This window comes from Pezoporus flaviventris, unplaced genomic scaffold (assembly GCF_033815535.1).
Source record: "Pezoporus flaviventris isolate CSIRO_AGI_PZ_B2104156 unplaced genomic scaffold, CSIRO_AGI_Pfla_v1 ptg000055l, whole genome shotgun sequence".
Classification (NCBI taxonomy): Eukaryota; Metazoa; Chordata; class Aves; order Psittaciformes; family Psittacidae; genus Pezoporus; species Pezoporus flaviventris.
In genome coordinates this window covers 6,810,231-6,824,129 of record NW_026892603.1, presented here as the reverse complement: position 1 = coordinate 6,824,129, position 13,899 = coordinate 6,810,231, and the positions used below count along the sequence as shown (strand labels likewise).

General features: G+C 36.7%; 1 protein-coding gene across 5 annotated transcripts in view; it reads right to left on the bottom strand.

The window, feature by feature from the left end:
* The window catches only part of ICA1 (islet cell autoantigen 1), a 71,328-nt gene that overhangs the window by 2,182 nt on the left and 55,247 nt on the right, over window positions 1–13,899 (bottom strand). For 3 of the 5 annotated variants that reach the window (XM_061469280.1, XM_061469281.1, XM_061469278.1), the window contains 4 exons: window positions 12,915–12,964; window positions 9,466–9,528; window positions 9,313–9,354; window positions 5,140–5,415 (listed from right to left, as the gene is read on the bottom strand). In XM_061469280.1, the coding sequence (XP_061325264.1) occupies window positions 5,140–5,415; window positions 9,313–9,354; window positions 9,466–9,528; window positions 12,915–12,964 (431 nt within the window). The remainder of the gene's footprint in view (window positions 1–5,139; window positions 5,416–9,312; window positions 9,355–9,465; window positions 9,529–12,914; window positions 12,965–13,899) is intronic. The other 2 variants (XM_061469277.1, XM_061469279.1) reach the window with 1 other exon arrangement.

The window sequence follows — 13,899 nt, the reverse complement described above, 5'->3', positions numbered from 1 at the left end:
AAAATTCAATAATACAGCAGCATTAGCATGAAAAATGACTCTGTTAACTCCAAGTGTCTGGCAGCACTATGCGCACATCACACAAGTGAGCAAAACATTTATGGTTATGGTTGTTCATATCTTTCCTTCTACACAAGAAATCTGCAGCCAGATATTTCAAACAAGCAACATCCTTAAGAAAAGAATATCTGTGGATCACTTCCATCACCTCTAGATTCAGGCAACTGTACTCCTTTCAAACCTTTAACCTGGCTAAAAAAGAAGATTTTCTCTTGTTTCTTTTATCTAATCACAGTTAATACTTGTTCACTGAAAGGCTAGTACAGCAGTTAAGCATAGCCACAGGGAGAAGAGTATCACTTACTTACATTTGGGTGAAAATATCACATACGCTAAACATTTTTTCCACCTTTCTGTACAGTTCCAAACACTTCCATTTTGTCAACTATTCCAGAAAAAAAAAATATTTAGAGACCCCAGATTTTTTAGTTAATTTTGAAATAATTAATTATGGAAAAAGAATAAAATCTTGAAAAGTGCTTTGAAGAACTGAATTCAAGATGCACTACTTTGAGTTAACTTAAAACTAGGTTTTAATGGAGCATTTCTTTATTCTTCATCTGAAAGGGTCGTCTCATAAGGAAAAGAGTAACTATGCAGGAAAAAGTGAAACTGGGTATTAACAATCTTTTGTTCTTATATGCATATTCCATAGCTACAAGAAAGTAATGATAAATACAGTTAGTGATGCCAGATGAACTAAGGAAAATGAAGTAGAAGTGGTGACCCCTAGTTCAGAAATGTATTAGGAAAAAACCTGAGCATTTTTATCCTTGGCTTAAGATACTTAAATTCTCATGCTTTATCACATTTAGAAGACTGGAGGTCACATTTCTACTTTCAGTAACATCTCCTTTAAGTACAGCCTGATTAATTATCCATCCATCTCAGGGATCTGGCATAGCTAACTCTGCAGTATGAACAAACAGGATACTCATCTGTACCCAGTTAGCATTTCCTTATTCATTCTGTTTTTTCTACAAGTTCATGCTTTCACATCCTTTTCTAATCATTTTGTCTTCCCCCCCCCCCCCCCCCCCCATCAGATACTGGTACCCAGTTGCTGTACTTTACTGACAGTTACTGTATAAGTCACAAAACCCCTTCCTCTCTCTGATTATTCTCATCACTCTTTGACCTTACCTTGAATATAAAAGGTCTGAAGCTCAAGCTGTGTTATTAAAAAGTGGCAAGAACAGTGTTTGTATGAAATAATATGAATTAAGAAGGAAATTTAAAGCCACAAATATCCTCTGTATCTCTAAGGAAAGAAAAAAGTTCTTCAAAATCTAAATGCAAAGTGCTCACATATGTTTGTTCTAGGCAAGGGTGACAAAGGCTTATGAGTTAGCCTGTGCCCCCTGAAAAAAAGAGATTTTGAAGTTTACTCTTTCGAATAAGAAAATTTTAATCATAAATAATGAAAAGTATGGCCCTAACACTTCAGAATGACATACTTTTCCAGGCATTTTCTCTGCTTGTGTTACAAATGAGGAGTATGGCAGAGGACATTACACAAACTACAGTAAACTGCAGTGCTTTCGGGGTGTTTGGAGATGCATTGCTATAAAGTGTTTTCCCATGTCAGTGGATGGCAATGGATAAATTGTATGGCAATACAATACTGTGCAAGTCCCAGTGACTTCAGTGAGATCAGGAGTTGGCTCCCCCAGACCTCACTGATGTTGGTTTACACTGATGAGACTGGCAAACCACAGAACAAAACACTGCAGACCACTTAACTGTTTTGGAGCCCTGCTTTTGAGTCCCTGGACTAAGGCTGGGTAAGTAGCATGGCCATCCCTCGGGAGAGATGCTGTGGTCTGGTTTTCTGTTCACTGAAACACAGGTAGCTCAAACACCACTTAGGAAACAAAAAAAACCTAACAGCAGCAACAAAATCATCCAACCAAAAATGCTTCAGAAAAGTTGTGATGCTTTCATAATTAACTTACCCACCTTACCTGGAAGTTACTTACTAACTTACCAGGAAAGTCTGCCAGAATTTTTATTAAATACTTTCATGAATTATGTTTTTAGTGTCCACTCACAGTGAGCTACAGAGAACAAACAAAACCAACTGCAGCCTATCAGTTTGAAAACAGTTGCTGGGCCTAAGCCTGTTCTGGTTTGCCTGTTCACAGGACGGCTTTGCTACATGACTAGACAAAAGATTATTGCTGAGACAGCAAGGAAACCAAACGGCTTACTTTTTAGCTAGCATCTTCACAAATGCTACCACAATAAAATTAGAAATAGAAATGGTGAGCTGCACATTTTCTTATCAACCAGAATATATGCACATATAGGGAAGATGAAGAGGAGCCCTTAGTGGTCTGAATAAGTAAATGAAGCCATAACCTTCATGAAAGAGAAAGCTAATGCTGAAAAAGTGAAAAGACAACCAAACTACAGAGCTGCAACTGGAGGAAAATATAAAAGATTTCTTGGGAGCATGCTTTGTTTCTTATACACACACACACACACACACACACACAATTATATGTATTTTAAACCAGCACCTGGTAGTCTTGTAACAATTCAAAGTCTCATTGTGCTAGATCCTGCCTATAAATACAGCCAGAAAAAAATCTGAGCTGGGAATTCCTGACCATAGCAGTTTATAACCTGCATAGCATTGTGCCTGTTTTACAGATTAAGATCTGAGGCAGAAAGAAAACAAAGCCCCAAAGATTTATGAGTGTGCTTAACGTAAAATAAGTAAGTAATCCCACTGAAGTTAATAGAAAAGTTAATGTGCTTAAAGTTAAGCATGTGAGTTTTAAGAATCTTTAGGGTCTTAAGGCCAAATTCACACAGGAAGTATGCAACATTGAGGCTCCAGTGTAGCACCTCACACTTGAATAATTATTAAGCAATCCTACCAATTTGGAGGGAAAAAAAAAAAGTGTAGGGATGTATCACAAGTGCTCAGCAAAAATATCCCTAATTCACTTATTCTAACATTTGCAACTTGGATGTTGAGATATGTTTAAACTCTGGTTAGTATTTGGTTACAAAAAAATAAAAAATGAAGTCTCTGTTTCCACATTTGTTGATAAAATCAGATTATGAAAGAAATGCTGTGAAGTGAAATGCAGTTTAAGATTAAATCTCAGATTTGACAAGATATAAAATGGCCAGAATTTCACCTTCTGTTAGAGAATGAGAAACACAAAACTTAAAAAGGAAAACAGTCTATGAAAGTTAGTTTAAAAAATGAATTTTACTTGGCAACCAGAGTCAACTGGGAACATGGTGATTATCAGATACAATCACTCAGCTGATTAGCCCTGAGTTTTCAAATGCCAGCAGATCAATTACTATAATCTTTTGACAAATCTTTCCCCTGGAATTTCATTTGGAAACATCAACATGTTTTATTCTTCCATTTCAGATTTATTCCTTTTCTTATTCAAAAAGGTTTTCGGATACCATGTTGACTGGAATGGATTTTCCACTTGTAGCGTTCCTTGAATGAAAAATACGTGAGCTCAGATTCTGAAGTGCAAACAGCACAGCCAGTGCCAGTGTCTTGTACAAATGAGAGCTGTATCAACAGCCTCAGAAAGGGTACCCAGCCCGTTTTTCATCTCCACCTCAAAAATATTTTTCCTTCAAAAACATGTTTACATATAAAAATACGTAAAAACTCTGAAAAAATTTAATCCCATAATATTTGTTGCCATTTTAAGTACTTTGCTTAAATCTCTTTATGTCTCTGTCTCAAGAAAAGGTTTTTCTCATTGTTCTTTTTTTCCCTTTCAATAGATACCATGTCTGCTTCTGTCACAAACTGTTTAATTTGATCATGCAATGACTAAACCTCTTGATTTTTTTTCAGCTCATATTTTATGAGGTCAAATCCTACACTCTTCCAGTCCCTCTTCACTCTATCAATCATACTCATGTATGCATGACCTCATCATAAAAATTTATCTAAAACTGTGCATCATTGCAAATTTCGCTCCCCCAGTTTCCATCTAAACGCTGAAGTCAGTGAACACAAGTATCTGGCTTTAGGAGTGCTGGTGGTAACTGTATTTATCAGGTAAATTTGCCTGCCTTTGTTCTTGCCAAAATGTCACAGGTCATTTTACATCATGTATGATTATACCATTTGCACGGGTTCCAAGAAGTAGTCTTCAGGATGGAATCAGTCTGCTAGTCTTTCCTACATCACTCTTCCCCAGATGAGATTTAAACTACTTGGGTTAGAGCCTAAAAAGGCAAGGTCCTCCTCTAGCCTGCAAAGCCCTAGGAGAAATCTAGCAGGACTGTGGGGAGGATGAAGGTAGTTGCTGTTGGCTGGTTATCACCAGTCTGCTTTCCTCCCTCCCCTCCTCAATGCCAAAGCAGCAGCAGGAAAGCTCTGCCCTAGTTTCCCCCCTCTTTCCTCTCCTCCCAGCAGCAGCTTGGAAAACCCAAGAAAATGAACTGTATAAAATAAAAGGGAAAGAAAGAGTTGCATCTCTCAAAGAAAGAGTTGATAACCAGCCTAAAAGAGGAATCCACCTGTATGATTGCTAGGATGAGAAAACCCATTCTATCCTTAGCCATAACCCTGCACACAACAGTATGGGATGCTTTAGGGGAAAAAAACCCAAACCAAAACAACAAAACAAAAAACCCAGAAAATGAATGACTGCAACTGATTTTCACCACGTTGTTTAGAAATAGTATTCCAAGACAAAATACAGTAATCATTTTTGGTTCTTTGGCCCCTTAACAGAGACAGTTGTGAATTAAACAGTAAAACCAACTCAAGCAGATTTTCTGTTACAGAAAAAAAAAACCAACAAAAACTCAAAGGCCTACAAAACATTTCAGAAACTCAATGAAAACATTCAAGACGGTAATTTTGACTTCAGGTTCTGGGTACTTCATTCACAAACACTGAATGCGCACAGCTAGAAAAACAAATACGCTACTCACATTTTTTTCTACAGGCCACACTGTACTTCAACTTGAAGGTTTCTGCAGCTATGGTACAACATAAGCTGTCACATAAGCTTCTGCATAGCAGAAACCCATACTCAAAAACCTAAAACTGAATAGCAGAACAAGATGAGTTCTCACCATGTAAAGATGACTGCAAGTCATTCATGTTTTGGTCTAACAGCTGTGATGGCAAGTAGCCTGACAGCATTGGTGCCACAGATGATGAAGTACTTTCCGTATCTCCAGCTGAAGAGTTCATGGTGAGATCAGCAAGTGCAACCTGTCCAAAAACAGCTGTCCACTCTTTGCTGAATTCCCCATCGTCTGGGGAGGAACCGTTGAGAATCTCATTCAGTAACACCATGTTATCACCAGGTTCTGACTCCAAGGACCTCACAAACTGATTCTTTGAAGCTGTCTCAGAACAAGAAAGTCAAGAGAAATCATATTTTAGATGAACAAAGAAAAGAAGGAACCTTTTAAAAATAGTCAACCTATGTTTTGCACGTTAAGTGAGATGGAGTATTTTTACAGGAATATTTGCTGTTTTCTATTTTAGACCTAATTCTTTTGGATATCTGGACTTGTAGCTTATACAACAAATAATTCCTCAGTTATCTTAGATAACCTAACTGCTGTTAAGACTCATTTCTCATTGAAATCAGTATTACAAGTATGCTTAAAAAAAATCTATTGAACACCACACCAAAATCATTACATAGTCTAATATTTAAAACATTGGAGAAGACTACTTTTATGTTGCTTTTTGAAGTATTATATAAAGCTATCAACCCCCAGAATGGTATAAATTTTAAATAAATAAAAGTTGAGCATTATTCTGGAATTTTGTGAGAACACACTTAAGATCACCTTTATGACCTTCTAACCAGTGCTTGAGTTATTTGCTATTTCCCCATAAGAACAGGCAACTCTACAGAGAGTGAGATTTCTACACTGTTCAGTGTTGCAGTATCTTTATTTTTCCTATCTTATGCTGCTGAGAAATAATTGGGGCCACTTTCCTTCTGATTCCCCTTGCTAGTTTTCTAGCACCAGAACTGCAGCTGAAGAAGCTCTTAGATCACTTGAGCCATTACTCCTTAAAATCATTTTTTTCCTATTTTAGAAATGTTAAATGGCTATATAAAATACATGGAACATGTGACCAGGATCGTAATCCTTTTCTATAGCTTACAAAATATTTGGAAAGTGAAAGAACTATCAAGGAAGCCCAAGAGTTATTGTACTTGGAAACTAGAGCTCCACTGTGGGAGTACACAGAGTACAAAAAATGGTAGTTAACAGTGTTGATAATGTTATGTTACTGATAGCCAGATCAGTTTATCTTAATTATGCTTGCTTCAAACTTGTGGTAAGGCACAGAAGCAACTTCAGTTTTCCAAAGTTCAGGTAGATCAGCTGAGCTCTCCAAGTTGCATACAACTTGCAAAGATGTCTTTAACCCTTTCTGGTTAGGGTAAAAGACTGACAGTAGCAAAGTGGTTGCAACAGGCCATTTAATTTAAATGCAACTGCCTTCTCAGGAAAGTTCCCTTTCAATAGCTGTAATAATTTATAGTGAAATGGCTGAAGTTGAGTCAGAGGAGAAAAAAAGCACAAAACTATTTCAAAATAGGCAGATGAGTCAGAATCCACACCTACGTACCAAGAAACAAACAAACCAACACATAAGGATTTTATTCATTACTGAAGTCAGCTGTGAGATTCGGTTCCATTCTAATTCACATTTTTATATACCTCTGTATGCCTTGACAAGGATCGAAAACTAGAAATAGAAACATTATAAATACGTCAATTCTCCTGATGTTCCCACTAGACTAGAACTAAAATACTGTAGAAGACAATTTGTTCTTACAAATTTTTAGGCTGCTTTCCCATCTTCAGATAAACAGCAAAGAATGTTAATGTTGTCCAAGCATCTACAATCCCCCTCAAGTTATTCACCAGGTGAGTCAGAGGGGTAAAGCCTTCTGTAGGGAAAACACATTTGCTAATTCAAAGGCACTTAAGAACTCTGATCTCTACAGGGCATCACCATCTCAAAGGTGATTTCAGGAGGCCCCTTCATGAACTTGGAAGGTTTGCAGGGGGAGGTGCAAAGGCTGCATCATCAGTAACAGATCTACTAAGACATACAGCCAACACTGCACCTAACCACAAATGACCTACAATGGAACAAAAGCTTTGCAGCAGCACAGCTCAGTGCAAAACTCGGAGTCACCTGGGTATCCCATTGTAGTAGTCCCATTTTTACTGGGGGAGAAAGTACAACATATAGCTTTACATCTGATGAGCTGGTCTTGCTGTAGTGTGAACGATCACCAGAAATCACAGGAGTCACCATTTCTCATCTCAGTCGTTGTCCTCCCAGTATTCCCGCAGGGACAACGCACCCAGGGCAGGGGAGGACAGGGTGGTGCTTATGCTCAGGTTACCTCAAGTAAGCAGTGGTAAGTTCTACTCTTGTTGGCAATAAATGTCATCTTGAAACCGGCCTTGCTTATTGAGATATTACTCATGTAGTACTTCTGCAATTTACTAGAATGATATGGACTTTATCACCTCACCCATAAATGTTCTATTATTTCTTTTCCTGTTTCTGTTTTCACAGCTCATTTTCAGTCAAAATCTTTTTTTTCTGTCTGCACATGCAGACCTAAGCTTATAAATGTCCATGAAAAAAAGCCCCAAATTCCCAATAAAACACTGAAAAAGGAATGTCATTATATTTTTGTAGTTGTTTGAAAAAAGCCTCTAGCAATGCTCACTGCAAACACACCTCATTTTTTTGGTAAAAATAAAAAAAAAATGGGAAGAGAAACTAAAAACATTTACAATGATGCATGATTGGAAACTTAGGATAACGAATTGATTCTGAAACACACTAAAAGGTAACTCTAACTGAACTGCTTCACTTAAAATAATACAATATTCACTAGTCTAAAGCTAGCTAGTGTGTAAAATTAGGGTAAATGGCTGATATTGTAACATTAACATAATCTTCCTTATCTGATGTAACTACCCCACAACTGTTTTCCTATTGGTTAACTATCTGACTTAACAAAAAGCCTTCCAACTGACATAGATAAACCTGTATGACCAACAGTTGTACGCATTATCTGTATCTCCACTAAGAAGGTCCAATAAGGAACGGAACTGAGTAAGGGTAAAACCAGAAGAAAAAAGGACCTTTATCAGACATGCACTCACCTTTTTTTATTAATCACAGAAAAGAAGTCATCACTACTTTATCTACCCACATATTAGGGCTGCTTCTGAACAGACAGCTGAGGAACTTTCCCTGTTTCTGCCTTCATGGGTGATTCCCCATATGGGTAATTTCCCCATCCCCACAGTGCAAGAGACTGCCCATGGCAAATCCAAAGTCAAGGTGTTTGCAAATTCTCTCTTCCTTACCTACCATGAAGGCAGTGCTTTAAATATCCCAAATTACTCTCTCAATCTGACTGACTTAACTACACTAAGGGATTTTTTTCTTTGCTTCTTTACTTGCTTTTTGAGTTGCCACAGTTGTTTTTATTGTTGTTGAAAGTTTTTTATTCATTCTTTTGAGATATATGACTGAAAAGCAATTGAGAAATTACAGGCAGTACTCTTAGTGCATATGAAAACTCAACATAAAACTTTTAGACAGATCTTTACATACGGGAAAACAGCAACCTTTGTTAAAAAAACCCAACCAACCAAACAGCACATCTCCTTGAGCTGCCACAGATCTAACAAAAGCGTAAAGGTAGGAGTAGAGCCTGGAATGAAAAACTGCTTTCTCATGTGTGTATGAGAACAGCATAACTGATTTAACCGACTATCTGGCTGAAAGAAGTCACCAGTTCTTATACTCTTTTCATATGCCAAAATAATTTGTACATTTCTGATATAAAATCTGGTTGTTACTAGTGTATTGCCAAGGGCTGTGGTATAACAACTGAAGAACCCAAAAGAAAAGTTTGTGAAATGTTATAGGAGGGGTAAGGTATACAGAGTGGAACCTATTTAAGTGGGGTAAATTTGATATACTCTAGTATAGCTAATCTTGAATCACCTATTACAATGCATTTCATCCCCAGTAAGGTTTACTTCACATTATAACATCAAGAATAGTGCCTCTGAACGTATACTGAGTTTCCTTTAATACTGTTTAAATATTGCAGCTGTATAATTTCATTCAACCTTTCAGATTATGAAAACAATTATGTTCTAAGATTAAAATTATACTTGGTGTCTGTAATAGAAAAACAGATGAACTAGACATGCACTAATGTTTCATACCATTTTCTTCAGGTTGCAGGTCTAGTAAGTCATCTATAGCACCTAAATAAAGGAAGAAAAAAAAAAAGAAAAAAAAAAGAAAAAAGCAATAAAGGAAGAGCTGCAGTACACTGACAGTATACATCTAAAGGTAGTTTTCTTAAGTCTCTTCACCTGAGTTCTGCTTGCGGTTACAATTTTCTTGTAAGGTAGATGTGACATCCTTGCCATGGTCAGCTGTAATTAAAAGCCATAAGCATGTCAAATTGCACTTTGCACAATACCATGCATATAAACAACATCACTACGAGATCAAGATGCAATGGCTAATGTCATTCATGTTTAAAATGCACCTGGTAACAATGGATGAAAGGCCCAAGATACAAGTGTTTCTAAGAAGTGAGGCAAACTTCTGAATAATAATTTTGGGGGAAACTTCCTTTGAATCACCAACTGCCACACTAATCCAACTCCAGGCTGAGTGCACCCAACTGAGGTGACTAAAGAGATCAGACAGGTCTCTGCTGTCCTCCAGAAGCAGAGACACTTTTAGAAGCCTGTACTTAACAAAGGCCAGGAGAGAGCACGAAAGTGCCAGGACCTTATCAGTCCCTAAATCACCTTCCTTGGTAATTATGTTCTTCTCATGAAGCCAAGTCCAGGAATGGGGAAAAGGAATCTTTTCCCAAAGCACTCAGGTCAGTATATAAGAAAAAGCACCTTTTCTCCTGGAGAAAAATAAATGGGCTAATTTCCCTCCCAGTAGGAGAGAAAATGTATAGCTGAGGGTTATAGGCTATCAGAGGTGAAAAAATACCACAGTGCTCCAACTATAACTACCTTTAGTTTTGATCAAGTCTCTTAAATTAGATGTGGAGTCAAAGCAATCTCCATCTACCAGTGAAGAGAAAGACATCTTCCTCAGGTCAGTAACCCCATTTAAGATATGTAGCAAAACAGGAGGGATGAGTTACCTGCTGAACATGCCTTTCCCCATTAACTGTTGAGGAAATCTAGTTTCTACAGCTAAGTCTGTAGCTCTGGAGGCAAATGAAGAACTTGGTCACAGTATTGCCAGAACTGGAAGGCAGATCTGCTGGAAGCCTCAAACTTGAGGCTAAAAAGGAGAAATAAAATTCTCTATAGGGTAATAAAAATTGAATGCCAAGCCCTTTTAATAGAAACTTCAAGGTGTGTTCAGAACTAAGTGAAACAGAACAGCTTGCTGTTTGAATCATATTATTTTAACAAGGCTTTGCTAGGACAATGACAGAAATGAATCAGATGGTCATTTAAGGACCGATGATCACATCTGATTACACTTTATATAAATAGCAGAGGCATAAGGACAAATATATACGACACTTCCATAAAAGGACAATGCACAAAGCTAAAGGGGAAAAAAACAACCCTACACTGACTGGCGGCGGAGTGTGTGTTGGAAGTGAAAGAGAAGTTCATGAAAGGTGGGATATGAATAGCCACAATTCCGTAACGAAGAAAGAACAACTGTTACTAAAAGCCTGCCTTAGTTCAGTGGAAAATATGGTGGAGCCAACCTTAAAAACATCCATAGTATAATAAGAGAAAATGCAGAGCAAATGATAATCAATTGAAAGTTATGAAGTAGAAGTAGTTGATGAGGAAAACTAAGATGAAACACAGCTCCATTGCGAGTAGCGTTACATCTGTATTACTTTAGTACATACAGAGTACTTCAAGGGGAAAAAAAAATAATCTTAGCAATGGCACAGACCCACTAGTAAAGGGAGATGGAAAAATTTAGCAGAGCAGGAAGAAGTATTCCAAGATACTTCAGCTCCTTTAGAGATGATGGAGAAAGAGACAGAGCAAGGTATTTATATTACGGACAATAGTGAAATATTTTACAGCCCATAAGTAATTGAGATTCTAGAAAACATCTGCTAAGAAAATATAAGTCAGATTTTGTATCCAAGAATATTAAAATATCTCATCAAAGAGGTATCTGATCTAATTAATTGCAAAATAGGTGAAACTTCAAAACACTAGAAAAGTCCTAATATTGTGTCATTATTACAAAAACCACCCAAACAACAACAATAATTAACAGGATGACTCATTAATTGTAGGTAACTATGGGCTGGTTGCTCACCATTACTTCTAGACAAAACATTAGCCAAATCCCATTCAAGTACGGGATTCAGCAAAAGAATATAAGCATAATAAATATTCCTGTAATAAAAGGAATTTGGGTTTATGCAAAGCAGACCAAGTTTAAAAAACCCTCAACTGATTTCTTTGATAGAACTATGAGCTTTCTTTGGTAAAAATATTTGTTTAGAAACAACTTGTCTTTGTACTGCATAGCCTTCCAGCCAAAACATTAGCACTGCATAATATCTAGAAAGAAAATATTGAATGGATTAGGAACATGAAAACTAACAGATGTCAAAAAACAGTTGTTAGGAGAAATAACTGCAAAGCAGAAGTGTTTCTAGTTTAGATCTGCAAGGTTTACTGTTATATCCATTGCTATTCAATGGCTTTAGCAGTCATCTGGAAGTAAACACAAAATCACTCTTGAAAAAAATGTGCAAACAACTAACAGACTATTAGAGGTGGTCATTCAGGCCAGTCATGTAGTTGCTGTAGCCAAAGCTGGGATAATTTAATACTGCTAACTCATAAGTTATACCTCCAGGATAAGGAATATAAGTCAGGCTGCAGAAAGGAAGAACGAGTCTTAGAAAGCTGTGACAAAAAGAAGCCAAGTCTTGATAAACAAAAAATTTAAATGAGCTTCTAACTTGATGTTGCAGAAAAATGAGATAATTTCCTTGGATTTAGAAATGGGAATGTGATTTTACCTTCTAGAAACAAGACATCAAAAATGTCCAGTTATATATTTCAGATTTTAAAAGGGATGTTGTACAGTGGAATAGAAATTAACTCCATAAATAAAGTAGATAAGATGTCTTCAAGACATCAATATAGTTAGCCTATCAAAATGGACATTTGAAAGGAGTCTTGATTTTAATATAGTACTTTTTAAGTACCTTCATGGAGGATAGAACACCACATGTTAAAATGATTTTCCTCCATTCTCTTTAATAGAAAAAGATATATTGAAGCCATGGCATTATTTAGGCTGGAAGAACCTCCAAGGGTCATCTTGTCCAAGCCCATTGTCAGAGTAGAGTCAGCTATGATGTTAGGTGTGGCCTACTTTCTTGATCTCAACAGGGACCTTAAAGATCATCTAGCCCATCATCTAGAGGGACACCTCCCACTAGACCAGGTTGCTCAAAGCCCTGTCCAACCTGGCCTTGAACAGTGCCAGGGATTAATCTGTATGTTCTTTCCTTGAAGACATGCCCAATGTAAGAATTATGCTTTGGAAGACAAGCTATTCGACCTACCTAACAATAATTGAATGAATTGCAGTGTGATATAATATGTAAGAGATTAGTTTAAATGGATCTTTCTGGCCTTAAGTTTCATGCATTTGTAGGGATTTGCTGGGTGAAGCAAATATATAGGAAATAAACAAAACAGGAAAATAGGAAATAGGAAATAAACAAAACTGGAAAAAAACATGTATTACAGCACTTATGAAGTTATGATAAAAAGAAACAAAATACCTGAATAGTTTGATTCCTTGGTATGGCTCTCATCATCTAATGAAATCAACCTTAATTTGAAAAAAAAAAAAAAAAGATAAAATAATTCTCAGGCTATAGAATAATATTTTTTTTCTCTTTTTGGTCATATCATTAAAGAATCATATCAATAACAAACCAAGAGTAATTCAGATGGGAGCCCACATTTGCTGTATATGCTGGTGGTCTGCTATTAACTTTTAATGTTTCATTGGCAGAAGTCCGTTGAAAACCAAAATTAGATTGAAGACTATCAAAACCTACCACCCTTTCATTTTTAATCTAACTAAATGTCTGTAATGGAAAGTATAGTGTAGCCTGCTTCTCCAGATTTGGTCTTTCATAACTATCATGGAGGTGATACAACTGTTCAAAATAAACAAACAAAAAACCTAAAAATCAACAGTGAGGGGAGTTTTGTCCCATGGCAGCAGATTTCTAAATAAATGGAACAGCAGTGTTGATGAAAAAGCTCTTGACAGAATAAAAAGCTGTGGTTTACACGCAATTCTTATAAAAAGGTAACCAGTAAAGAATTTCTGCTAGAACACTTTTTAACTGCTGTTACTTTGTGTAAAGCTATTCAACCAGCAGGGAAGAAAGCAGACACAAGGCTGATGTGGTTAAGAGGCCTGTGCAGGCACATTCTTCCTATCCTCTAGTGACAGGACAGGAGTCATCACCTCTCCTGCTCCTGAAGATATGCTTGTGGCAAAGAAGAGGAAAATTAGAGTCAGGCCAAATTCTAGTATAAAGAAAGTTTACTGTCAATGGAAAGTTTTCAGATTTTAAAAGCTTCGTTTTGTGTAATTCTTCTGGAATCTTTGATGTTTATTTATGGTTTGTTTTAGACAGCAAAATGGTGACATTTTTTCACCTCAGTTTTATGACAGACAAGAAAAAAGATAATCTATAAATAAAGTACAACCATGACATGTCATGCACACATCTTGCATAAATCATAAAT